This window comes from Melospiza melodia, chromosome 2, assembly GCF_035770615.1.
Source record: "Melospiza melodia melodia isolate bMelMel2 chromosome 2, bMelMel2.pri, whole genome shotgun sequence".
Classification (NCBI taxonomy): Eukaryota; Metazoa; Chordata; class Aves; order Passeriformes; family Passerellidae; genus Melospiza; species Melospiza melodia.
Window position 1 is genome coordinate 112,473,027 of NC_086195.1, and position 26,982 is coordinate 112,500,008.

Consider the following 26,982-nt stretch of genomic DNA (forward strand, 5'->3'; position numbering starts at 1 on the left):
TCACCCACGTTCATCTGGAAAAGCCAAAAGCATAATGAAGTGGAGGAGAACCATCTGTAAAAGCCAATGACACAAACAAAAGAATTAAAATCTATCCCATAAAACTTCTTTTCCAGCCACCAATGGAAAAAAATAGTGGGTTTTAATACTGGGTTTTCCTGGAAATTCTGCCTTGAAATAATTGACAAGTGGCAATAAATCTTTAGTTCTTTTTCCAGGGCTTATTTTTGTGTTTGTTTTAAATGGTAAATGAAGAAGAAGAAGAAAAGCAAGTCAGGTATAATATTGTTATTGCACAGTCACATGCAACTGCAGTATTACCTCAGTTACAAACAGGCTCTGAGCTTCTTTCTCTGCATTTTCAGGAACTGTTGACCGAATGTATCGACTCTGCCGCTGCAATAATGCTGTCTGATAAACAACAAAAGCAGTTAATGAAAATTGCAATTAAAGGGGAGATGACACACTATGGCCACGCTCAGTTACACCACTACAATGAAGAAAAGCTCAGCAGAAAACACCCTATGAATATGATGTTTCAGAATAGCCAATTAGTGAGAATTTGCTTTCATTCAAGTGACATGTTCCTTCTTTCACAATAAGAGTAAGACTGGAATCAATGAGGAATAGATCCATAGGACAGTTTTTTCCACTACATTGCCAACGTGCGGAAGAAAATACTAGAAAAAAATAATTCCACCGTGACAACATGACTCAAACATTCTGAAGACAAACATTAAGGTAGTGTTATTACTGCACATAAATACTTTTATTCAAGGAAGGTAAGAAAACCACACCAAAATAAAAGAATAATTGAACTGCAGATCTCAAGTGATAAAAAATGAGACTAGCACTGTTTAACTGCAGGTTTAGACAGAAGGTGTGGATCACTGAAGTATATACATATTTCAGCCTATCAAGTCAGAACTTATTCCTATCCTATGTCAGAACTCAGAGAGGCACAGGAAGGCTGCCAGAGAGCAGGAAATATCTCTGTGACCATGAAATTCTGCTTCTCAGACCTGTGCTGAAGTAAGCCTTAGGATACTTTACATTTGTAAAGTGAAAAAGATGAAAAACAAAATCTTCTGGATCACAAATGAAAATAACCACATAGCAATAGAAGTTGTTTTTGCACTATGTGGAAAGGAATCTCACAGCTTAGGCCATCAAAGGTGAGCAACAGAGTTTTACACAGCCAGGGCCTGGAAGGGGCTTGTGGTCCCTCACCTGTTAGTTACAGGACTCCACACATCCAGGAAGGATCAGATAAAAATGTGACAAGAAAAAGCTCCCCATGTTATATTGAAAAACAAAGGGTGCATAAGTACATTAGCTTAACTTATCTCTGTTGAGAGTCTGATCCATAAGGTGATTGATTATCTTGGTCATTACCAAAGGCTCACTCCATTAACTGGGGAGGGCATTTAAGTAAGAACATTCAATTACAGTAAAGATTGAAAGGGAAAAAAAATCCCATAGTCATGGTCAATTCATTCATCTAGTCTAGAGCACTAAAAGTGACAGTGCTGATTTCTTGGGTGGGAGAGGTGGGGAGATATTAAAAACAAACACCACAAACCCCAAAATATTTCATGGGACCAATAAACCTGGCAAACTACAGTTAAAAGACAAAAAAACCAAACTGCAAGAAGATACACATTTATATGCTAACAGCTTTTAAAAATGGAGTTTTCTTAATTCTAGAAACATCTTCAAATCATATTAAGTATTCATTTTCACAAGCTATGGAAATAAAAACTTCTATTAAGAATAGAAACTTCCTTAAGACCAGAATTTCTAGATACTATTCCAATGAAATAGTCTGATATTTTATGAGAAATTATTTATACTTTGTATAATGTATAAATATTACATGCAGTATTTATATATATTCTACAAGCATACAGTTATATTGTGCTTTCCTAAAAAAATATTATTTTAAGAAAAAACAGAGACTGAGGTGGTATCTTACCAGGCACTTTTCACGGGAAACTCATGAACTCATCAATCAAATTAACACCGTAGCATAATTTGGTAAAATTGAAGTTGCTGAACATACTTTTAAAATGCCTGCTGCAGTTACGCTGCTAGACAACTATCAATACAATATTAGGGGCTTTTTTTCTAGTTGTTCTCACATAATAAGATTTTTGTCTTAGTACTGTCTCGATATCAGTGACAAACCAGAAGAATCTGACTTGTCAATTTGTTCATATTAGTAATTGTCTTAATGCATGTGTCTCCTTCTCAGCACATCCATCAGCTGCAGTAGTGTGTCCAAGAGACAGGAAATGCAATGAGTAAGGTACTCTGATTTGGAGCAAACTCCTAAAAATAATTACTTAAGCAGCACTACAATATTCTAAAAGAAAGCATGCACATAAATACACATTATATTCCAAAATAAAAATTAGGGAAGGAACGATTGTTTTCTCAACAAACTCTCTTCACAACTACATTGGCTGAACTGTTCTGTAGAAATGAAACTTTTCAACTCTCTGGGTATGAGTGATCATTTGATTTATGGTAGCCTCAGGAACCATAAAGTGTTTGTCTCATGCTCTCAAAGAAAATTTAAAAACCCTTTCAATTAGTCAGCTGTCAAAACTAAGGAAGGCCACTTCTAACACGAGCCAGGACTCACACGCACTTACTGAGGCAGACAGTGAACAGATTTTTAGTGACACAACTTCCTGACTAAGTCCCAGGGATTTAGGGTATGTTGAGGTCTCAGAATAGAGAACAGCAGCAAGAACGTTTCCCCAAGTCAACCAAGGAGTCCTCACTACCCAAAACCTGATGGAATGTAGATAGTGAACACGTCCACAAGGAGAACAGACTGCAATGGATGCTCTTTCTGCCCCAAGGTTGTGTTTGCCAGTGAGACTTACCACAGAAGCTCATGCTCCAGATGCAGAGACAGAAACTGTTTTAAAAGACTCAATGGAAAAGATGGCAAGCTGTGAGATCCTGGCCTTAAAATAACCATGTGTCAGAAGTGACTTCACCTTTGCATGGGAAGTGTCAGATCCTTTGTATGGGAGGTGTCAGAACCTGTATTATAAAGTAATTTCCAAACTAAATTGATTTAGAACAGTTGGCTAAAGTCTTAAGGAAAAACACCAAAGAGATTTGAATGGCAAAAAGTAATAGAGAAATTACTTGGAACATTTCAAAATTAGTTATTTGAGGAGTTTAATTTGTGCTCTCTAAAATAAGGACATTAGTTGGATTTTTTTTTTTTGCTTTTCCTCTACTGAAGATGTGCCTTCTCATAGAATGACCTGGATTTAGTTTTACTTCTGCAAAGTTGGCACAAGATCTATTTTCAGAAGTACTTAACTTGCATTAAATTAAAGCTGAGAGCTTTAAGTGAAAGTGTGTAAAATCCAAATGGCTCAAACCCAGAAATAACAAAGGTGAAATGATGTCTAAGCTAAAGCACCAAGCTGCCTTCAAAATAACACTGTCATAACTCTGCAAAGACAAATTTAATATGGGTAGGAATGCACTCACATTTTATTTGCTACAAGCAAATTTAGCCTGAATTTGCATCGTTTGACAGGACGAAGGGGAACGGATTCAAACTGAAAGAAAGCAGTTCAGATGAGATATTAGGATAAAGTTCTTTACTGTGAGGGTGGTGAGGTACTGGCACAGGCTGCCCAGAGAAACTGTGGATGCTCCATCCCTGGAGATGTTCAAGGCCAGGTTGGACAAGGATCTGAGCAACCTGATCTAATGGAAGGTGTTCTTGCCCATGCCAGGGAGTTAGAACCAGATGATCTTTAAGGTTGCTTCCCACCCAAATCCTTCTATGGTTTTAGGATTTCCTTTAAAAATTGAGGTAGTATGCAAAACTTATATATTTTGAAAGGAAAAAAAGCACAGTATTTAGATAAAGGGTGACTTATTGCCAAGTACACACTAGTACTGTTTGGGTTAAGGTTTCTTTACTCACTGTGCAATTAAGATAAACATCCCCTATTTTGCAGTCATTGAGCATACGACTTCAATGTGACCACCACCATGGAGGTGGCCTGTTTTAAACTAATGCTATTTTGTTATGAAGCCATTTCATTATTGAGCAAATTACTGAAATTCAGGTGAGAAATTCACAGGCAGCCATGAAGAGGCACAAGCTTGGACACAAGAGTATCCAATGGATAATTTACTGTTACAAAGGAGATGGCTGCTCCCACTAAGAGGATAGAAGAGGGATAGCCTTGACAATCTGGCAGCATTGTTGTGACTGGGAGAAGCAAAAACATTAACAGAGATGTTCCAACGAGTGGCAGAAAAGTGGTCCTACCATCATAACTAACAAACACATTGTATAGGCAACAAAATGAAAAAGAGGATAAAAAAGCTGCTAAAAATAAACAGACTGCAAAGCATGAACAAAATTTAGACACCTCACTCACTAAGAATGAAAGCAAATTCAGGGATGCCAACAGCAAAACATGTCTCCAAACACAACATGTCTGCCCCTATAAATTTGTTGAGAACAAGGTAGGGAGTAACCTGATAAGTGAATTCAGTGCAGAAAACTCAGAGCTTGAGCTTGTGAAAAGCAGCTGAAACAATCTTCAAGGGGTAAATTTAAAAAGACGCAATATATGGAGATGAAGTTGCTGATTAAGAGCTCTTCTGGTAACTACAAAAAAGCAAATCTTTCTATTATTTAGATATAATAGCATGAAGGAAAAAAAAAGCTTGAAAGAAAAAACATTACAAGCCAAATTTTGGATTTGAAGCTCTGCACAAAGCAGAACAGAAATCATGTTCTTATGAAAAGTAAATGAACTGCTATCAAACATATATAAAAAGAGACAAAACAGGTTTCATTAACCTCAGCTAACCACATTTGGGACAACAGCAAATGCAGTTAAGTGGAAATCTGGACAGATTCCTGTAACTAGATAGCTGGCTGAGGAACAATCCTTCAAACTTTACCAGTTTTCCAAGACTGGAGCATTTTCTGAGCATTTTGAGCATCCGTGCTCAAATGTTTCTTTGGTAGTGATTTGAGCTTATAGCTGCTTCTGACAACATGTTCAGAGAACAGTCGTACCTGACAGAAAAAGAGCTATTTTCCCCTTTTGTGTTGTTTTTCCCCCCCCCCCCCCCTTCTCTCACTAGACAATTTTAATCTGAGGAAGAGAAAAACAGAGGAAGAGAGGAAAGCTATATGTGATCCCAAAAAAGCCAGTTGCTGTGCTTTTTCAATTCTGATATGGACTAAAACTTAATATGGGTGCTCCTTTAATACAAGCTTCTCACCCCTAATAAATTAACTTTCAGTTATCTAACTGCATTACCTGAAAAAATCCAAATCAAGCACAAATATTTCTTTCCTATTTCTCCCTAAATAATTTAAACTTTAACATAAATTCAATGGTGGTATCATCAATGGTGCTGTTTTGAAAACATGCATCTTCTTCTGTAATCTTCCAAAAATTCTGAAAGTCATATCTAGTACTGCAAGCTTTGTATTTCCCATGCCATTTAAGTGCTAGTTTTAGGGCCATGCTGAAAAAAATAGCCTCACTTTTAATGTTATTATAAATTAACCCTGCTGAGCTTCCTTTCCAGGCAAGGGTTTTTACATTGTAATCAATTTAACCTAAGTGTGAGGAAGAACTTTGCAAGATAAAAACTGAATGCTCTGAAAGGAAATAGCTTGAACAGGTTTCTAGACAATGGTAGGCATTTCCACCTATAAACAGTGCTAAGTGTGTTTACAGATAGTTCTAAATGCTCTAGTTCACTATTTAAAATCTTTCTTGAAGGGGATGAAGCCAGTATCAAACATTTGAGCCATGGCTTACCCAAGAGCTGCTCATACACTGAGTGATAGTCACAAGTTAAGATAGAGGAATTAAAAAATACATGTGAAGCTGAATGGTAAATACAGAAAATATGCCTTATTTTTTTTTTTTAATTATTCAAATGATACTGGTGACTGTGTAATGACTAGTGATTTCAAACCTGTAAATATGGCTATGGAAAACTGAACAGGGTTAAAAGGTTTAGCTTTCAAATAAAAATAATAAGCACTTAAGAGTTTTCTGTTCTCTGACTTGGAAATATTTGCTTAATATATTGAATGACAGATTTAAATGTTTTGTGTTGTTGAAAACAAGCTAGATAGATCAAAGTAGTGCAGAAGAGTCATGTGTAGAACAAAAATATTTGGAGTTAGTTTGTGCCAGCAAGTCTTTGAAAGAAATAAAAGTTTGATAATACAGTTTGATAGTACAAACCTGTCCTCATGTAAATCACATATAAAATGAGACTGCCAAAACTGGGGAAACCCAGAAAATTTGTTCAGATATTATACTCATGAGGGATAAACAAACAGGAAAACTGACTATATTCCAAAACTGTGACTCCTTGAAGGAAATCTTCTGATGTAACACACACTTTAATGCCTGCCTTGATGAAAATCTGACCACAGAATCCAAACAAAAGCTATCATAATTTATGACAAAATTCAGTCTTTCCTTCTGAAGGATGAGACTGAGCTATGGACTAGCTTCATTCATACAGGCCTGAGGATAAGAATTGCAGGAGGTCACTAGAAATAGCAGTTAAACACTTCAGCCATAGCCCCAAACTGCTCAGACAAAATGCCTGAGGATATTCTTGATGGCTTTGTTTCCTCTCCATTGATAATTCAGAGCTGCTCACTGGAATGACCCTGGTAAGTGAACCAGTCAATCAGATAAGGGCACACTTAGCAGAAGTAGCCTGGATTCCTTTTCATCTGTGATACTGAAGAGGCACACTCCAGAAGGGAATTGTGGTGGTGTAGCCTACTCATGTTTTTCAGTCCCAGAGCCAACACCAGGTGTAGGGTATCATACTGAGAGATTCCATATTCAAAACTTGTCTCAGTACAACATCCTTTTCAAGAAGTTTTACTCTATAAACTTCCATGTGTGGCTGGGAACACATGAAGCCCAAACTCCTCTCTAAATAACTGTAGCTTCCCAAAACTCAAATTTTTTAGCTGAGAGTGGGAAGACTACAAGTAGAGTTATTCGTGTCAGAATCAAAGAAGTTCCCAGACTGTATTAAAAAGAGAGTCCAGCTGCATTCAGGTAAACTCTATTAGGCCAGAGAAAATTAATGACAAATTCAAGATGTAATTTATAGGATTTCAGATGTCCTTCTGTAGAAATATACCAACTCATCATCAACTTTCCCCACATTAAACAAACTTAGCTTCAACTACTTGGTTAAATAAAATTAGTTTACAGATTGTTCAAATGTCTGTATACTTTTCAAATAGACATTTTGATTACAGGTATGGGCATGTGGACAAGAGACTTTCCTCACTATTTACTCCAACCCCAGTGTCTAAGATGCTTGGTAGTTATCCTAACAAGATCTACAAGAAGATTTTTTAAGAAGTGTACTGAAATAAACTAAATATTTCAAAAAACATCATCATTAAAAAAAATATAACAAGATTATCCCAAAGCTTGGTTCAGTCTGGCTTAATCAAGTCAGAAACTCTGTTATGTAAGGGGTATTTTACTAGAGCACAGTTTAGGCTGGGATGATGCAGCTAAGAGTAGCAGACTGCATTTGAAGAGGTTCATGTCTTTCACTATTAAGAATGGGGGGAAAAAATCAGTTTAAGAATTAAAGAAAGCTGATTTTTTGTTTAACCAGCCATCACATCATTTCCTACATTGGAAAGGGAAGGGGAATATCTACAAGTGACTGATCATTTACTTCAAAAGGCAGCAAAATTGTTGAGTTGCAGTAAGTAGATCTTATGGTCAGATAAGGAAATTGTGTTATTTCTTCTGTACCCAAAAGAGTTAATCAAGCAGGGAATGGGAATGGGACCCACAGCAAAGATTTTCTGCAGATTTTTGGAGCTAAAGAGAGTTAAGAAAAAAAGAAATAGGAAGTTATCACCTCATGGCTCCTACTACTAAAAACCTGTGGTAAAAAATGAAACCAACCCCAAACAAACAAAAAACCCACAACAAAACCAGGGTGGATTAAATTACCTGGAAGTCATCATAAGGGAACAGTAGCATCTCACGTAGAGGATCATTCAAAATCTGTGTTTTCCTCTGAACAATGACATTTTCATAGTCTATCGGTTCTATAAGTTTTGGCTTTGCCTACAGGAAAAAAGAAAAAATCAAAATAAATTCAGGTATATTGAGGGAAAATTACAATTATTGACTTATTCTAGAAGTTACTCTTTAAAAGATTGGCAGGATTATATTGCATATACATCAAAAACATACAGTATTCAAAATGCAGACTTTGTCATGCTACACCATATGGGGAAGTGCAAGTGACAATCAGAGACAAGCATGCTGATTGCCTCAGAACTATTTCACAAAATCCAGTAAAGCAGAGCTTATTAACATAATCACATATGTATTCTCACTGCAAAAAAAAAAATTATAAAAAAATTACTAGTCTCTTATGTTGATTGTTGCCTTTGCTTGATACAGCCCAGAAAGCTCTGATTTGGGTTTAAGAGGAATGAAAACAACCTTGGCTCAAAGACTGAGCTGTATTTTAATTCAGCAGTAACCTGCAGCAGGGGCAGGCTAATTGACATTCCTCCTTCTTTCTATTTTTTTTCAAAATTCCCATAGGCCATCTACTTCCCTCCTAATTGCACATGTAGCTTTCCTCAGTAAGTGTGCATTGATTCCACATTAAAACCTCTTTCCACAAATGAGGCATTACAGCTGCCCCTGCACGATCAGACAGAGAAAAACCTTCACCCTGCCAAGCATTCTGTTAAGTGGTCAGATGGCAAAGCAGGTTTAGACAGAGCTCTGAACAAGGCAGCTCTGCCTTGGAGTGTGCAAACTAATGCAAAAATGGGGTTATAATCCAGCTTGAACTAAAATTCAGCATCACAGTAACTGACAGAAAATTACTTTTTTTTTTCAAGCAACAACTACAAGAGACTTTACAAATTATACTTTCTCAAGATCAGTGGTACTAATTTATAGGCAAGGTAAATTAAAGATAATTGTAGCAACAAGACCAGCTTCTGTCATCATTATAGGTAAAATGACAAGATAAACTTTACATATTGTTTTATATAACTCATGACAATAACCTTCCAAATTCTAATTGTCCTACACAGAACAAATATCTTTATCAGTAACTGCTGTTAATCACTAGTATATTAATAATATTCCTGAGAAACCCTACAGGTGTTTTCTCATCCAAAAGCAAATCAAATAAATTTGTTTGTCAAGGAATTAGGAAAGCTTTGGTCAGAGAAAGTTACCAAAGTTTTCAGGGTTAGTTCACAGGCTATTTAAAAACTATTTGAGATTCCCCCATATGTACCACACAGTAGTTTTATTGGCAAGAAAAATGTGGAAGCATAACAAAGCATAAAAGCTGAAGAGGCAAAAAAAAGCAAAGTCTGGAAAAATCTACCAAAAAATATGAACAAAATACGGCTTTGTTAAGAAAAACAGCTACCATTTACAATCACACAGGAAGCATTTACTAGAAGTTCATTCGCTATATAACAACATACTCAGCACAGACCAATGTTTCCAAGAGACACGATTATTATGCTGTGTTTGACATCTTTCTGCTCAGATGAGATGGAGAAAGGCTGCTCAGTTCACTCCATATTGCACTCTGACACCTTTGGAGAGCTTCTCATCTGAACCCCAGCTCCTGCCTCATCTTCTCCTGTCATTCATGAACATGAGTTATCACAAAGCCAAGAACTAATGTCAGTGTCCATCAGAAAAGGCTTAAGTTTATGTTCATGCACCCTTCTGCAGCTTAAATGGTTGGACAGTTTAGCTCAGAAAAGCATAATGCACACACAACCTAAGAAAATATTATGTTTCCTCTAATGTACTAATTTACACAAAATATTTTGGTTGCAAGTTTGCATTTGAGTGCTCAGACTGCTGCAGTGAATCCCAAGCTAATGAAATGATGTGCTCCACACTTCCTTAACACCTTGTCCACCCAACTATTTGAAACATTTCCTACATACTACATTTCCTACACACTGCAAAATTACCCCTTCACAAAATTTCAGATTGAGCAGCCCCACTCCAACAGATTGTCACAACCAGCTCTGATTCAAATAAACTACAGTAACTTCACCTCTTTCAACTCTTCACTAAGGCAATAACTGTACTTTACAAATTTTCTTCCTTAAACACAGATAACAGAATACAAAGAGCATTTCAAACTTTACTGGTCTATAAGTGAAGTACAAGGCAACACATCAGCCAGAAAACACAACACCCTTTGCTCACCTTTCTCTCACTTTCAGTGTAACAGGTCTCTCTCTACCTATCCAGGCAAGCAAGATGCCCACCTGCCAACCACTGATCTTGAGCTCCTATGGATTACATTCTTTCTTACATTAAAGCAAGGTTTAGGGACTACTACAGCAATGTGGCCCAGTCACTCCTTTTGGCCAAGTTTGCCCTTCCCATGTGACCACTCCTTCTCAAGAGTTTGTCATGAGAAATTACACACAACATGCTATGGTGACAGGTTGGTTTGAGAGTGGTGCAGGATGACTGACCTTTAGGAGAAGCAAAAATAAATACTGCAAATTAAACTGTGCAGAGAAGAACCATTTGATTTGTGGAGACAGTCTCTGCAGTGAGCTGAAAAGGCTTGGCTTCACAATTGCCTTAAAGCAATTAAAAGCAGGGCTGACACCAGAAGGACCCTTCCCCTCTCTCGTGGCACATTTCTGAGAAGTGGCCTTCTCACACAAAGACCAGCATCTGAGGCAGAGCTTTTGTGACAGCTTAGGAGGTGATCTGGCTGGGGAGAATTCCTTCCAACCAGGGGCCTTCCTGTCAGATTGTGTCTGAAATGCTGCTCAGATGCTGTGTGACCACTTGCGGCAATCTGCGGAGCTTTTCAAAGGAAAGAATAAACATGTGCTTGATCAATATTGTCAGAAAACTCACAAAGCAGGACCACTACTATCTGAACTAGCAAGTGGATAGATCACAGCCCCAATTCCACAGCCTGGTAGCAAGGGAAAGCTGTCATCTCAAATGGGTAATTGTAGGGGGATAGAATATAAGAAAACAAAGGTAGACTAGAAAGTAATCTTATCTCTTAAGGAGTTGCAGCTGAGCCAATTATTAAAGATTAGGAGCAGGCCTGACTTTAACAGGTCACAGCTGTAGCCAATAAGAAGAAGAGTGCTATAAAAGAGTGGGGTGGCTGGTTGAAAATGGACCTGGAGTCAGTTGACCATTGTGAGATGAAGGATGAGTCAGTGCTCTGAGGAGATGCCTACAAGAAACACCAAGGAGATATAAAACTCTTGCAATATGGAACCTTTGCAATATAATGACAACAGGTAATGGATTTTGACATGGTGCTGCCCATGTTCAGCACTCTCATCCACTTCTCCCTGGTGCTAAAGAGCTGTGTCCATCCTCCTGTTAATACTCTTGGGAAGGTGAGAGGTGAAGACTACAAGAAAGCTAGCTCTGGCTTCTCTCATTTTACCAGCAAAACCAGAGGAAAGGGATTACTTTTAAAGAACATGCAACTAAGATTATTTCATGGGCATGCAAACACACACACACACACTTGTCTAGCACAGCTAATTCAAAACCCAAAAATACAGCTTTCAAAATCATCCAATTAATTGCAAATGCCTCTCTTCACCCTGTAGTCACAGAACTGGTTTACCACAACCATCAAATTCATGAAAAGGAATCTTTAAAGAATATAAGCTTTCCTTACATTTTGTTTGCATGCTGTAAATGCAAGATTAAAAAGAAAAATCCTCCCTCATGAGAAGTTTTTAAAAAATCTAAAGCTCACTGGAGCTGAGGTCTTAAATACAGACTTCTCCTATTTAATCAGTGAGGTATTTAATTTGCAGAAATATAATTTATGTAAAAATTAATGAGGAATTTGCTTCCTTGGGTTTCTCCTAAATGTTACTCATTTCTTTCTTAGTCATTTTTCAGATTCAAAAGGAAGAGGATGTTTTATCAGTTTGGACCAGATATGAAAAAAGAAAACAATAAACAACACACTGATACTGGCATTTAGCCAGACATAAAACAGCACAAGGAAGCAGATTCTCTCTCAGGCTCTTCTACACTTAAAAAAAAAATCTGGTCTATTACTTCATGTAATATAAAAGAAAATATGGTGGGTAGTTACACAATTGTTAAATACGATTTATGGACCAGCAGACACAGATAAAACTCAGCCCAGTTAAAACGGCAACATCAAATTTATAGGCACTAAAAGTCAGTCTTTACAATAAGGCTTAACTTTTCCTATTAATCTGCAGCCAACAACATTTTTATTTCTGTAATCTAGGAAAATGCTAAGAGCATAGGCGTTCATGGCTGGTCCTGAGCCAGCCAATGCTCTATTTCTGAAAGATAACAGAGCAAATTTTCTGCCATAACACTTTGGGGATTGTCTGAGTATTATAAGCATGGAAACTTATCAGAAATAGGAAATATTTCAAAACAGAAGTATGACACCCACACAGCAAGCATTTTAATCTGTCAGAATACAGTATATATATTTGGACAAACAGTGTCAAAATTCATCAGATAAAATAAATTTTAAGCTAAGAGTTCAGTGATTACCTACATTACACATTACAGAAAAAAACCCACATGACATGTTTTCCTTGCATGCTTAAATTGAGACAATTGTTATTGTCCAATTCTCTTCTCAGAAAACAAAAGATGGTAAGGCTAAACACACTGAATATTGTTAGCCTCCTGCTACAAAACATAATTTACCTTATAAAAACCTGCTTGGCTTATACACCTGCAAATTAACAAGTTCCCATAAGGAGTAAAATGGAGCTGCAGGCACTAGCAGGAAGCAGCATATAAACAGATGAATAGGTGTTATGTATTTCTTAATAGTGGCCTGAGGAAAGCCACTGTGGACATGCAGTAAGATTATTAATACTAAACATGGGTAACAGCTCCATGTATCTTACTGTCCCATAATAAACAGAAAATAAATTGCCCAGGTTGAGGTTTTAAAAATTAATTCAAGAATTTATTTGTATCCCAGAGCTCACTTTTAACTATTAAATTTTATTCTGCCAGCAAGTTTCCAAGCAGAAAGATGACCTCCAAAAGATCCAACTTCCCAGAAACATTATCTGTTTTGATAAGCAGTTACTACTTGTGACTATCAAAATGCAGCTGGACAGCAGGAACACTCATCCAGTAACTTCGACAAGAGCTAGCACAACAGCAGCTCATCCCAAGCAGGGTTTTGAGGCACCACCTGGAAAATCTAAATGTTTTTTCCATGGGCTCTTCTCGCTTGTTAACCTCAAGGGCAAAGTTATGACACAATGTAATTCAAATCACAGGAACACAAAGGAGCACACACATACTGACACACTGGCACTGAAAGCAGCAGATGACTCTGTCTGTGAACCCACCCACCTAATCAGGAAAAGTTAATTCTGGCACAGCACTCAATCAAATAACATTGTTTCAATAAAACATGTGAGTCTTACAGTTATAGATACCCAGCTCCCTCAGTACTCCAACGGACTCTCAGTGAACTACAGTTGAAAAAAATTAAATTAATATGACATAAATTGACAAAAAACCTGTTGCTTTCTGACAGCTGATCCTATCCCATCTTTATAAAGAATACTTAAATTGAGTGCTAGGCAAATCACATCATATTTGCACAAAAGAAATACATCCACACTTCAAAAAATATTTTAGGCAATACTAAATGAGAAGTATTACTAGAGTAAACCAGAAGCCTACTGTTTCATATGCTTTTGAGGATTGCTATCTAATGTAATTCCCAGGTTTTTATCTAATATAATTCCCAGGTTTTTAACCCAGGAAACAAGAAGTTCTGCTGTTTAGAATTTGTTACAGCAACTAGCAACTTTGTCAGTCTCAGTTATTTCCCCACTGCACCCTGCACCAATGACAAGGTACCTACCTTCACTGTGCCAGTAAAAATTTACTGTAACAATTTACTGCAACATCACAGCCCAATGAAATAAAAATGGACGCAAATGTCAATGTCAAATGAAACATATCACCTTACTTTTTGGTTTGAGCCTGGCAACACACTTGCTGCAGGTTACTTGCACCACTTCTAGCTTTGCCCAATAACTAGACAAAAGGGATCTATAATTATGTTATATATACATTTGTGTATACAGATGTAAACACATTAAGAACAAAACAGTAACTGAAATGACTGTGAAGAGATTTTTAATGTGACCTATCCAAAACCTAAATGTTCTTCCCTTTAAATATTGACCTTTGTGTTGAATGCATGCAGTTAATCCAAAAAATTAAAAAATTAGAGAAAACACTGGAGATGTATTATTCCATGAACATTAAATAAAGTAGTATTTGAGGTATACTATTATAAAGAGGTACTTAATAAATGGCAATAAGTAAACAGAGTATTGTGTTATACTTTTTTTTCCTTCTTAAATAAGTACATGTGCCTTGCTGATTGGCTGCAGTACTCCAAGTATCTGCAGAAACACTAATATCCTCTCTGAGTATTCATGGGGGAATAAAAACAATTCTAAATAAAGTTAAACATTCCAAAGGCAGGAAAGCACACAGAAGATTAGCTCATATTGTACTGATGAAAATCTGGACCAGAAATCAGAACACACCCATCCAAAAAAATCCCACAGTCTACTAACAACTCTCTGAATAGAACAAAACCAAAAAAAAAAAACCAGTGACAAGGAAAAGAAAGTTTGTCTTAATAGCACACATGTAAGCTTTCCATTATAAACAGTAACAATTCCCCCAAAGTTACAGATGAGTATTACTAAATACAAATGGCCAAAATGTTTTAGTTCAATTCTTAAATACATAGCGTGAAGCTCAAATAAGAGGGAGGGGAGACACTATAATTTGAGGATCGCCCCACTAACTTCAACTGCAGGCAGACAAATAGAGAGGACCATCAGCAGCATCAATTAAGAATGAAATAATACCAAATTAATTTGAAATTTTAGTAAGAGCTGTCAAAATACTTCTTTCTACTGATATACAAGTGCTAGTTTACCAATTCTCATTTGAACGGAGTTGGCAGATTTGTTGCAGCTCACTTATTATGTTCTCTTGCTGTACTAATAAAGTCCCAACACAACTAAGTGTCTAGCAGTGTTTCAGATAAAATAGTTCTTATTTGATTATTTCCCCCACAGACAGAAAATGTTCCTTTTCCTTCACTGGAAGCTATTTTAGAACTTTAAATTCCTAAATAATTTGCATTGAAAGAATTGAAAAATAAGTCCTTTAACAGATAGATAGATACTTTAACAGTAGTAGTCATTAATTATTTAGATAGTTCTTTGATCATTTAAGTAAAATTTAACTGTTACACACACAGTTCAGGAAGTTCAAAGATACATTAATTAGAAGATGTCCTGGGCAATTGAAAAACAGAGGTGCTAGAAAGAGTATTAAAGCATATGTAATTTTCATGCTAGGTTCAAAGAGCTGTACAAATGTGCAAGACAGAAGAGACTGAAAAGCAGCTAGTCTGAAAGCCAAATTCCAAAGTCACACTCAAAGAGAACCAAATATCTGATAAACTTGAACAGTAAAAATCAATTTAAAAGGCAGACAACCCACAGAGAATCAAACCTAAATCCTAAATGCAAATTATTCACAAGTAAGAATGCTGGAACTTCTCAACTGCATCAGATTAAGAAGTTTTTCACTGACAGAAAGGACAGGAATTATTAAAGGGAAGAGACAGCTTGTTTAAAGAATTCTTACCAGCACAAGCACAGGACTCTCTCCTTGCACTTCGCAAGGACCTGCATCCTTGCCTTTCTGTGGAGATTCTACAGAAAGCTCTTTCTTAGGATTTCTGTTTGTTCTTGCCTGCATTCTTTCATTGAAAATACAGACAGCAGCAAAACTGTATGTTTTTTGGCATCAAAGTAATCCACATGCCAGTGATTCAGTGAAAACAAAAGCTTTTTCCCTGGCACAAGCAGCACAAAGCACAGACTAGTCTAACTTCTCAGCTGCAGTTTGCTAAATCTGTTATGGTGGGAATGCATGACAGACAAAGGCCAGCCCCTAAACATGTTGTACTCCTCTGGGGAAGGAAAAAAAAAAAAGGTGGATCCATTTTAACGCCTTAAGGTTATGAGCCAAACAAAAAAGAGAATGTGCATATCTAAAATTACTATGTAAAACAGGCTGAGTATTTTACAGCATGTATAAAAATCAAGGCTTCAATAATTCAAAAATATTTTAAGTGTAAGAATTAGTCACTTATAGACAACTGTGTCTTTTTAGAAGCATGAAACCGTAACTATTGTGCTTTTTAAAATTTTTTGCAATAACGTCACTTACTCAGGTGCTATCAACAATCCACCACTAAGCAAGGACATTCTCCCTGAGCAGATACTCTACTCTTTTTTGGGGGTAGAGCGGGCATGACCTTTTTTATCTTAGTGCTAAATCTGTATTAAAAGTTTCACTTAACACCAAATTGCCTTCACAGTAAAAACCTTACATACTCTACAAAGATACTAACTCAAAATAAAATTCAAAAAACTTAACTCTTCAACTACCAGTATCCCTCTGTCTCTTTCCTCTCTTCAGCCAGTTAGCTCACTCCTGTATTGCACATTATTTGTGCTCATTCCTCATTCCTCACAACCCTTCAACACTGTAGGTGTCCATGACAGATCAACATCCAAAAACACAAAGAAGACAATGCAAAATAATCTTCATTTTGAGAGAAGGCAGTTGGGAAGAAGACACTTGTGCAGCCATGAAGACCAGCCAGCCATCGCTCGCTGCCTTTGGCCAGTACCAAACGCTGCAGGGTGTCAGCCCTGCCTTGTGAACAGCTTGCAGAAATGTCTCCTGGCCTCAGGACATCCAGGCTACAATGGTGCTCCGTGGCTGCTCTCTTCCTGCCAGTCTTTAATTACAACATAAACTCAGTCTCAGAATTCACAGAATCACAAGGTTGGAAAGACCTTCAAGATCATCCAGTCCAATCCAAACCCCAATACCTCAACTAAACCATGGCACCAAGTGCCACATCCAGTCCATTTTTGAACATATCCAGGGATGGTGATTCTACCACCTCCCCGGGCAGGTGACAAGTCATGCTTCAACTTTGCTTTTTTTAACCCAATCTATTCTCTTACCACAGCACTACTTATAGTCACTGTTCAGCACACAAATGCAGTGGCAAAATAAGAAGCAGCATTTTTATTGGAATAATTTCTGTGCAATTGCAAAGGAATTTTGTAAGCAACCTAGCTGACATTTTCGGAAACTTTTAAGGTTTGACTACTCCAACTTCCCCACACAGTAGTTTTAGCTAAATTCTCCTGGGGAAAAAAAAAGTGAATGGTGATGAGCAGTTTTCTCCAGGTTTTGAGAGGAATATTTTGGTTTTCCCTTTGGTTCTTTTCAACACTAATGAGTTGCAGCCTCCAAGTTCACAAACCTCAGTAGCTGTATTTACCAAGCAAAAATACATCTGAGAGAAAATTCAACTCCCCAGAGAAACACATCCTTATTTTAGACTCTGTCTACTAAGGAACCAGACAGCTGTGGAAACTAAGCCACCACCTTCATTCAGTTCTCAGTTCTCTTGGGACAGTTAGTTATCTCAATTCAATATAACTCACATCCTAAATTTAACTTGGCATAGACTTTTATCTATTCTCTAGTAGAAGAGAAAGTCACCTTAAACTGCAGAAAGCAGATGAAGTTGTGGAGAAGCACAACTATCCTACTTTATTGCTAGTATTCTTAAGAAGGCACAACTTGAGGCACAGGTTTCTTATTCTTCTGACCTAACATAAGATGTTGATCTCCGTTCCTCTTCTTTCCACTCTCACACTTGTGTAACATATTCCTATTTCAGCCTGCACTCACGAAACTGAGTCTGAACAAGTCTGAAATTGTGTCCACAATGCAACTACATTTCTAAAGAGTGGACAGAAAGAAAAAATAACATTTATTTATTGCCCAGACAATAATGATTGATTATGTTTCTGACTTTTTCTCTAGGAAATACAAGTTCAATTCACGTACTTTTTAAGCTGCCTCTCTCATACTGAGAAACTAGACTCCAGAAAGCAGTACTTTATGAAGCTTCATTAAGAGTTAAGAAGGAAAACAGCAGTTCAGTCAAATTTACAAAACAGATCTTCCTGTGTAAAGCAAGGTACACAATAGTTCAAGAACATTTAGTTACACTTTTTATTTTGCACCAGCCCCCTTTGTTTCCAGAGAACGGAAGCACAGAACAGCTTAGACTAAATTACACCATTACTTGAGGATGCAGCTGCCAAACAGGAATTTGTTTCATTGAGATGGTCTGCAATTATACTTAACTGCAACCAGAAATGCACAACCTTATTATGCAAAAGGCATTTGTGAACACTCATACTAATAAAGGCTTTAAAATTATATACATTGCAAGTAGTATTTCTGCTTAATTCTTCTTCTAAATGGCAACATTATTTTACCCTGGTCAGGTACTTCTCCTGAATGCATCTGGATTACTTTAATTCAGTATAAATGTGATTTTCTTTCCCTGCCATTCTCCCTACTCTTCTCCAAATGTGATGAGGGACAAGAAGAAAGCCAACAGGCTAACATTTTTATAACATCAGTTTAAAGATATAGAAGCTATTTTTCTTTATGAATGACTCATGTAATTTCTAGCTTGCATTTCACTCACAGATACACCAGTAGAAGAGGTTCTTTCATGTAACAAAAACAGAAGTGTGAGGCAGTACCTCTGGAACTGTATCCTGCATGAAACAGACCTTAACTGCCAAACTGATGTGTACTTCCAACATTCATTTTCTGTTGAGGATTTAGTGATTGCCTCAAGGATTTAATTAATTTAAAAATATTTAGGGGGAAAAACAAACAAACAAACAAAAAACCACAGCAAAAATATCAAAGCAAACCAAACAAACAAAATCCCAAGAGATATTGTCTATTCAGGCATCACACTGTCAAAATATTTAAGCTGCTTTAATAAAGTAGTGTATTGAAACAATTTACCAATAATACAGTTAAATTCAAAAAGTGAAAGATGAAAACCAGAACTTTAGGATATGATGAAACTTTTATAATCTTGTTACATGACCTGCAGTTTTAACCTCCTTAACTGCAATTTTTAAAAAGTAACAAAAAAAATACTCAGTTTGTTGCATCAGTCAGTTAGTTACCTCAATAATGATCAACAGAAAATCCAGGAATATAGTGCACACAGAAAAAAAGTCACACAAAAAATGTGCAAAAACTGACTGCATTTCCAAAATGGCTTTCAAAACTGCAGGAAATTACTGGCTAGAGACCTATCTGCAAAATAACTCACATTATTATGGAAACAATGCAATTCATCTTTTTACAAACATTGTGGCTTGAAGGACTTCACATGGTACTTTTAGCAACCATAGTTTTCACACCACTTCCAACAGCCAAATATTTGGCTCTCTTCTTGCATCATACAGTCCTAAGGAACAGCCTAATTAATTACAAAATTACATAGGTAACAAACTTCTCAGTAGTTCTGGCGTACCCCAGTGATTCATCCAGCCAATCTGCTGCCCAAAAGACAAAAGATTTGATTCCTTCAAATCACTTTTCACTTCAAGAACTTACTTAGCTAATGCACAACATCACATAAAAAGTGAGTGATGATAAGAGAACAGGCAGCCTATGAAAACTTCCTCTGAACTTTAATGGAAGAAAAGATGACTACCCAGCATCTGTGTAGGAGCAGCCTAAAATCTGAGTAGTTTGGTTTGATGGCCCTTCTTTTGCTTCAAGTCCAACTTAAAGTCTGCATCAAGGTCACTAAACCTACTAGCTACAATTACAGGCACCAAACTTGCCTCTATAAGCTGTTCTAGGGAAAGAACTGTCCCTAACCTATAGCAGTCAGAGGAAGAGGAGTTGGAACAAGAGAAGGAATAATATTACTGTAGGTTTGCATGTCCTGTATCTGGAAAAACGAAGGATTTTATATTATTTGCTAAAACCCGACACATCTTCTCTGCTCTGTGGCTACACTCTCTACTTTGTGTCTCTAAATTCCCTGGCAACTCACAGCATCTCTTAAAAAATAATTCAAAAATGAGAAGGATAGGTAACTGGAGGGGGTTGATGCTTTGTTTTGCTAGGGCTTTGGGAGTTGGGTTTCTTTGGTTGGTTGGTTTTTGGTTTGGGCTGGATTTCTAAGGCAATAGTTCATCTGAAAATATGGACCCACCTTAGCAGTGTGACAAGAACCATTAAAAGCCAGTACTTCTTGCTCTCCTCTGTATTAGTACAAGATATTCCAGCACTGCCCTCCCACACCTGGCAGCTTGCCCTGCAGCTGCATTCAAGGCTAACATTTCACAAGTCAGTGGAAGATTCAGTGTTGCAGCTATACATATCTCAACACTGCCAAGTTTCATAAGTGACCAACAGATAAGGGCTTCCCTGGAAGAACATATGCACAAGTTCAAGAAAAAGGCTGATAGCAGATGGAATGCAGCATGCAATTCACCTGGCAGTTCCCTGCCACCCATGCTACACTCAGATGAAACAGAAAAAGTCACACAAAACTCAGGAAGACTCCTTCTATGGTAAACACTGCAAATGTGTAATTTGCAGTCCCACCAATATGAACATTCTCATTTGGAAACAGGGATGAGAAAAGAAAATGTCTAAGACACAGACAGGAGTGTGCTGCACATTATGCAACTTCTCATGTTCACTTTCTTTGGCAAAGCAAGAAATAAGCCTATTTCACAAGAGGGAGAACAACAACCACTCTTTGTAGAGGTATCTCTAAATCAGTATGAATGATAAAATCTTAAATTTTGCATTGAAGGGAAAATTACTCTCAAAACACTACTTTTAGGGAGAGAGTTAAGTAGCCTGGATAGGACAGAAATGCTGAGATACTACACAGAAGAGATCTCAACCATGAGTAGGTTGCATCAATGAAAAAAATGTGACACCAATGTAGAGGTCTGTATTACCACTCAAGAAGCTGAACTAAAAAAGCCTTTCTTTTAGCAGCAGTATAAAGTTAAAGGATTCTTGCAGTGAGCACCTCTATTGGACCCACAGTGATTCTGCACAATGCAGTTTTTAAAAGCTTTATTTCACATAATAAGAATTTGGCTAAAGTTGTCAACACAGACATGGCATATCTCATTATATAGTAGCTTAGTTGGGGCACTCTTACACAGTGACAAATAAAAACCAAAACAAATGTAAAATCACAGCAAAGCTAAAATAAATACAGATTAACATTTGTCCATGTCACATATCTGCACACCATTATCTATGAAGTATCAACTTGTGATGCAATTAATTTCATACCATCTTAGTAGGAATGTTTTTGGGCAAAACCAGACTTCCTTAAGGTCCATGGGGAAAAATAAAAGAAAACAAATCAAACAAATAGGAGATGTCAAGATCAAAACTGCACTTCTGAATTAACTGTGGTCCTGACATATGTCCTTACAGACAGGACATACACCAGCAGACTGACTGCGGGAACAGTATTGGATTAAAGATGGCTTTTTCCTAACTGGACAGGACCGTATGACTATCAGAAACTAACAGTGCAGAACAGACACACAAAAAGTGGATCAAACCCCCAAGCCTGACAATCTCTCAAATGGAAGTAGTTCTGTGCCAAACAAGCTTGAGGATGGGGGAGGAAGGGGAGGCGTGGAAGGTGCCTGGAGGTGTTCAGGCCCAGGTTGGATGGGGCTCCGAACAACCTGCTAGGGGAAGGTGCTCCTTTCAAACCAAAGGATCCCATGACCCTATGATTTACTTTAGTTGCATTTAATTTCATTACAAAATAGGGTACCTACATCTATAGATGAGTCAAATGAGCATTCAGGCTGTTCCTAAAGCAAGTGGATAGAAGTATTAATCAAGAAAGAGGAGCAGAGGTGTGAACTCCTTTCCATATGCTCATGAAGCCTACACTCTAGTCTTAAAAGTCCCACCTGTGCAGCTTCTCCACCACAGGAGTCTTCTTCTCATTCCTTAAATCCATATAAAACTTTACAGGGGGGTTTCAGGAGTTTTTTGTATGGGTTTTTTAGGGTGGTTTAGGGGTTATTTTGGTTGGATGGTTTTGTTTGGGTTTTTTGTTTTGTTTGATGGGTTGTGTTGCTCTTTGGAGTTTTTTAAGCTCCACACATTTTGACTTCTTTCAGCACAAGATACCCTTCTGCTACATTCAAAGGGAACATGTTTTCCACCTGGATGTAAACTGGGGCCACATTTTTGGGTTGGGTAGCACATATCTTTCTGTGCTAGTCCAACACATTTTGTCATTGATGAACAATGGATTATGCATGCAGACTTGACCAACTATCCTGATTTTACCCCCAGGCCTGAAGACTTTTTTCCTGGAGATAAAATGCTTAACCTTATCTTCTGCATGCCAGGGCACTGAGTGCTTGCCAGCCTGTTTCCGATAGTCCTCTCATGCATCTTTCAAAGATGTGTATTTGATGTAGGTACTATGCACTTGGTGAATATGTGCTGCAATTTCCCCTGCTGACAGGGCAGAGGGATATGAGGAGATGGACATTCGAGCATTCTTCCCAAAGGAATCTCATGAAAGGTCATAACAAAAGAAGACTACAGAAACCATCAGGAGATTTAGCCAAAACTACAAGTCAGCACATCAGCCGCCAGGTTTTTATTCAGGCAGAGCAGTAAGATGAAAGGAGATAAAAGAAGTGCTCTAATTCAAGTGACCCATGAAAAACCCCATGCCACAGTTAGATGCTGTACTCATACATATCTGTTTCCTCCTCATTAAGAGGCCTAATGAAGCCTAATGCTCCCCTTGCTGATGAATAAAAGCCACTGGTAATACAGTTACAAGTTGAAGCAAGTTATGAGAGTGCAACAACAGACTAACTCGTACAAATTGTCTGCACACCATTACAGAATTGCTGCATAAGCTGTTTGAGCATATTAAAATAAAACAACTTCCATTTACTCAGCACAATTACTTCTTCAGAACGCTCTCCTTTTATATATTTCTACTAAACCTTTCTACCTCATACAAACAAGTTGATATTTCAATTTGCAAATTCAGACAGCAAGAACACACCTTAATATCAGCTGTTCAGTAAATGAAGGCTTTAGGGTTTATTTAAAATACAACACATTAAATTAAGAAGAATCTTTCTTAAAAATTATACATCTATAGTTCATTTTGAAACCAAAATATCTGCAACTTGAGTGTCTCCTGTGGAGTTATTTCCAGAATGATGTAGCTCACTGCTGTCATTAGTCAATCTTCCCACATGCCCAGACTTTAGTATATCTTAAAAGATGTCACAGTTTATAAATAAACCAGATGACTCATGAGCAGCACAGGAAAAGCAGTCACCAAAAAACTCAGGAACACCTAATGATGATGCTGCTGTCTGTCAACTGGTGACACAGACTAAGACAGTGCAGCTACTAAAATGTAGCAGGTTCTGTTTCCAGCCAACACCTAAATCTACTCTATTAAAAGCTGTGCACATGCTATTTCAAAATGCCTCACATTTCTTTTCAGAAATTGTGTAAGAGCAATTTAAATAACAGATATTTTCAACACCAGACATAACAAATCTAAAGACGACTTAAAATTATCAGGCCCCATCTTGTACAAGCTACAGCCATCACAGTAATTTAAGTAGGTTTACCAAGCCACAAGGTTCTAAAGCTTAATGAGAGAAATGCCAGCACTGGATAGGCCATTAAAAGCAAACTGAGCAGAAAGCATTGCAAGCTTGGGGAAAAAAAGGAGTTGTTTTCTGCAATTTTCAGACAAATATGTAAAAAATAAGTGAATGTCCTTCAGTGCAGTCTGTCTCATTGCAGAATTTTCCAGTTCTTCCATAGAAGCTCTTCCCAGCTTCTTCCATCACTGAATACTTCAAGGGGCTTGTTAGCAAGCCTCAAACTTTTAAAATTTTGCTAGTTCTGCTATCACCACATTATTTACTCTTGCTCATTTTCCACCTTTATCAACCACCCAAAACAGCTGTTTATGACCTGACTTGTACACTGACATTTGACTCTGAGATAATGTTTGCTTATACAGTGATAACAAAAAAAACCCCAAAACCAAAAATAAATACCTAAACAAAAACAGAATATGAATATAAAAAGAAATAACATGCAATATTGTTCTGCAGATTAATTTTTTTTAATCACAGGAAAATTGAGAAAAATTAAGTAAAGTAAATAAGCATTCAAGCTAGTATTCTGAAACTATATCCTTCAACTTACAAAAAATTAAACCCATTGAAATGTTTTCTCAACACTTGCCAAACATAAATATGCCGAAGATGGGCATTTGGGGAAAATATAATTTCATTAATTTTGGTGCAACTTTTAACAGTATCTCAAACTAAATTTATAATCTTTAATTAAAATAAAGATCCTTATACACGTGGACCTAAAGACTCCACAAGACCCCATGTTCTAGCAATACAAAGTGACAGGTTAGAAATATGCCTGAAGCTAAACTATACCATTTTCATTGCAAGTTTGAATGACATGAGATGGACAGGAATAAACTGTACTCCTGAGAACACATTCTCACATGGGCTTCATTTTATCGTTCCTTCAAGCAATCAAAAGAGCAGGTCCTCTTAAGATAAAACTTTAATTAGATTTAACCTCCTGACATCTGGGTTAAAGGGTAAATAACAAAAACATATGCTAAATCAACTGCCTCTGCCTCCTTACTTTCTTCTCAGAGGAGGTGATTTTTTCTTCAAGTGGAGCTACTTCCTGAGAGTTTCCTTTTCACTGGAAATTTTCAGGTTTTCAACATGGATTTTACAAGAGGATCAATGTGTTTTTAACTGAAAGGAGTCCCTGAAATTCACTGGTGTTTTGACAGTAGCTCTGTATCAGGAGATATTTGACCCAAAGTGACTACACAGACATAATAGGAGGTACAGCCAAACAGGCTGAGCTAAGGCATTGCAGCTCAGATATGTTACAGCACAGACAAAGAGGTGAAACCACACACCCACTTGCATCTGTTGCAACAATCACCAAAATAAAAAACAACACAAGCAAGTGACACTGCTTTTGGTGTCACTCTTGGTCTTGGCCATACAGGTTTTCTTCAGAAATGAGATTCCTGGAGCCTCCACCTCCATGCACAGCTTCTTGATGAGAAGTAACACAATTTGTCCCCCTGAAAGCCACCACTCTGGAAGGGAAAGAGCTAGACGAGCTAGCTTTCATAGCAAAGCCTACAGACATTATGTAATGAGATAAATGAGTAATTTAAGAGATACAAGTCTTATATACTTCGACAAGTTCCATAAAATCACTTGTCACTGTTGCCAGGATTGTAGTATCTTCCCCCTCCTCCCCATTCTTCAGAGAATCCCACTTCCCAGCCTTCAGGGCTAAATCTGTAGGAATTGCTCCCCAGACTCAGACGACACCTAAGAGAGCAATAGTCAGTGCCAGTTCTGATTATCAAGAGCATGACCTTTAAACAAACTCCTGTTTTTTTCTTGTAAAACCTTGGCTTTTATTTGTCTGGACTACGCTGGTCCATTACAATGAGCAGGAAGTCATTCTGACTCCTTGATTCCGCACACTCTTCCACACTAACATTCAGGTATTTTCCCCGGAAAATATCTTATCTTAATCCACTACTTCCAGTTAAACCAAGCTACCAAAGCCATAAAGGAAAATTCAAAAAAATAATGTAATTATTTAAAAGCATCTAGACATTTTGGAATTGGAAAAAATCCAACTCCTCAAGAGACAGATGTAGAACTTCAGTTGCAAATGGCAGCTTAAGCATATCTTGCCAGTTTGTATCAATTCTGAAGGACAAAATTAAAGAAAAATAATTGCTGGAACAGTACCATGTGAAACAAAGAAAAAATATATACAAAAACATTTCACTGCATACTCCAAGTTGCAGTAAGTCATATTACATTTAAAAAAAAGAAGTATTTCTTCATTCACTCACCTAACTATATGTAGAATTCCAGGCCAGTAAGGGTGTTAGGTCTTAAATTCAATGGGTTACCAAAGTAATTGAAAGTACTCATTACACAGAACTTAACAAATTTCTAACAATATTCTGTATGAGGCTTAAACTTAAAAATGGCTAACAGTGTAAAAAGGCTTCTAATACCCAGAGGAAGCCATTTTATTTGTAATATCAAACTATATTAAGCAAATGCAATGCTATCATGAAGGGTAATACACATACTATAAGTTATTTAAAGCATCTGAAGACAGCTCAGATTATTCTGTGTTCTTTCCTAGAAGCTTGTGTGTGTATCCATGAATAGAAATATACATGTGTGCATACATATACATAAGTAGACAGATTCACACATATGTGCAACCACACACCTGTTTTTTCCCTTAAACTTCAGTTCAGCAAAAAAAAAAAGGACCTGAACAGCACAAAGGCAACAAAAGCTTTATGAAATTTCAAAAGACTTTCCATAGCTGCAGTTGCACAGCATGGTTATGCCAGCAAGATAACAAGCTCAAAATCTGTCCAGCTATTTCAGTGTACCACGCCCCTCTCATCCCAACTACCGAGCCAGTGACAAAGCAATTAGCAAGTAAACTCAAATTGGTTTGAATTAATATTAAAATCCTTAACTAGCCCAATTGTGAAGCAAGTTATGCACATTAGTTAGCTCTTGCTAAATGTAATACACCTGACGCAGGACCACGTCACAAACCTGGGGGGTACAAAGACCACAGTCTCACTTTAAAGCCTGGTTTCTTTACATCAGGAAACACCTAGAAAGCCTTTCAGAGCAAAGCAGGTTCAGGAAACAGTTATTGCTACCTTTAACCATTTTTTTTTCCTTCTAGAATGCTCCTGTATCCCTTTCAGGAAGTTAAACAGAAATAGAACAGTTAAACCATTTCAGAGAAAAAAAATACA

The 26,982-nt window shown here is 37.2% G+C and overlaps 1 protein-coding gene across 14 annotated transcripts in view; it reads right to left on the bottom strand.

Moving 5' to 3' along the window:
- Positions 1 to 26,982, bottom strand: part of DOCK9 (dedicator of cytokinesis 9) — a 113,120-nt gene that overhangs the window by 67,514 nt on the left and 18,624 nt on the right. For 9 of the 14 annotated variants that reach the window (XM_063149587.1, XM_063149584.1, XM_063149592.1 and 6 more), the window contains exons 2-3: positions 8,034 to 8,150; positions 322 to 411 (exon numbers count right to left, since the gene is read on the bottom strand). In XM_063149587.1, the coding sequence (XP_063005657.1) occupies positions 322 to 411; positions 8,034 to 8,150 (207 nt within the window). Of the gene's footprint in view, positions 1 to 321; positions 412 to 8,033; positions 8,151 to 15,788; positions 16,077 to 26,982 lie in introns of those variants that run through there. The other 5 variants (XM_063149591.1, XM_063149585.1, XM_063149579.1 and 2 more) reach the window with 2 other exon arrangements.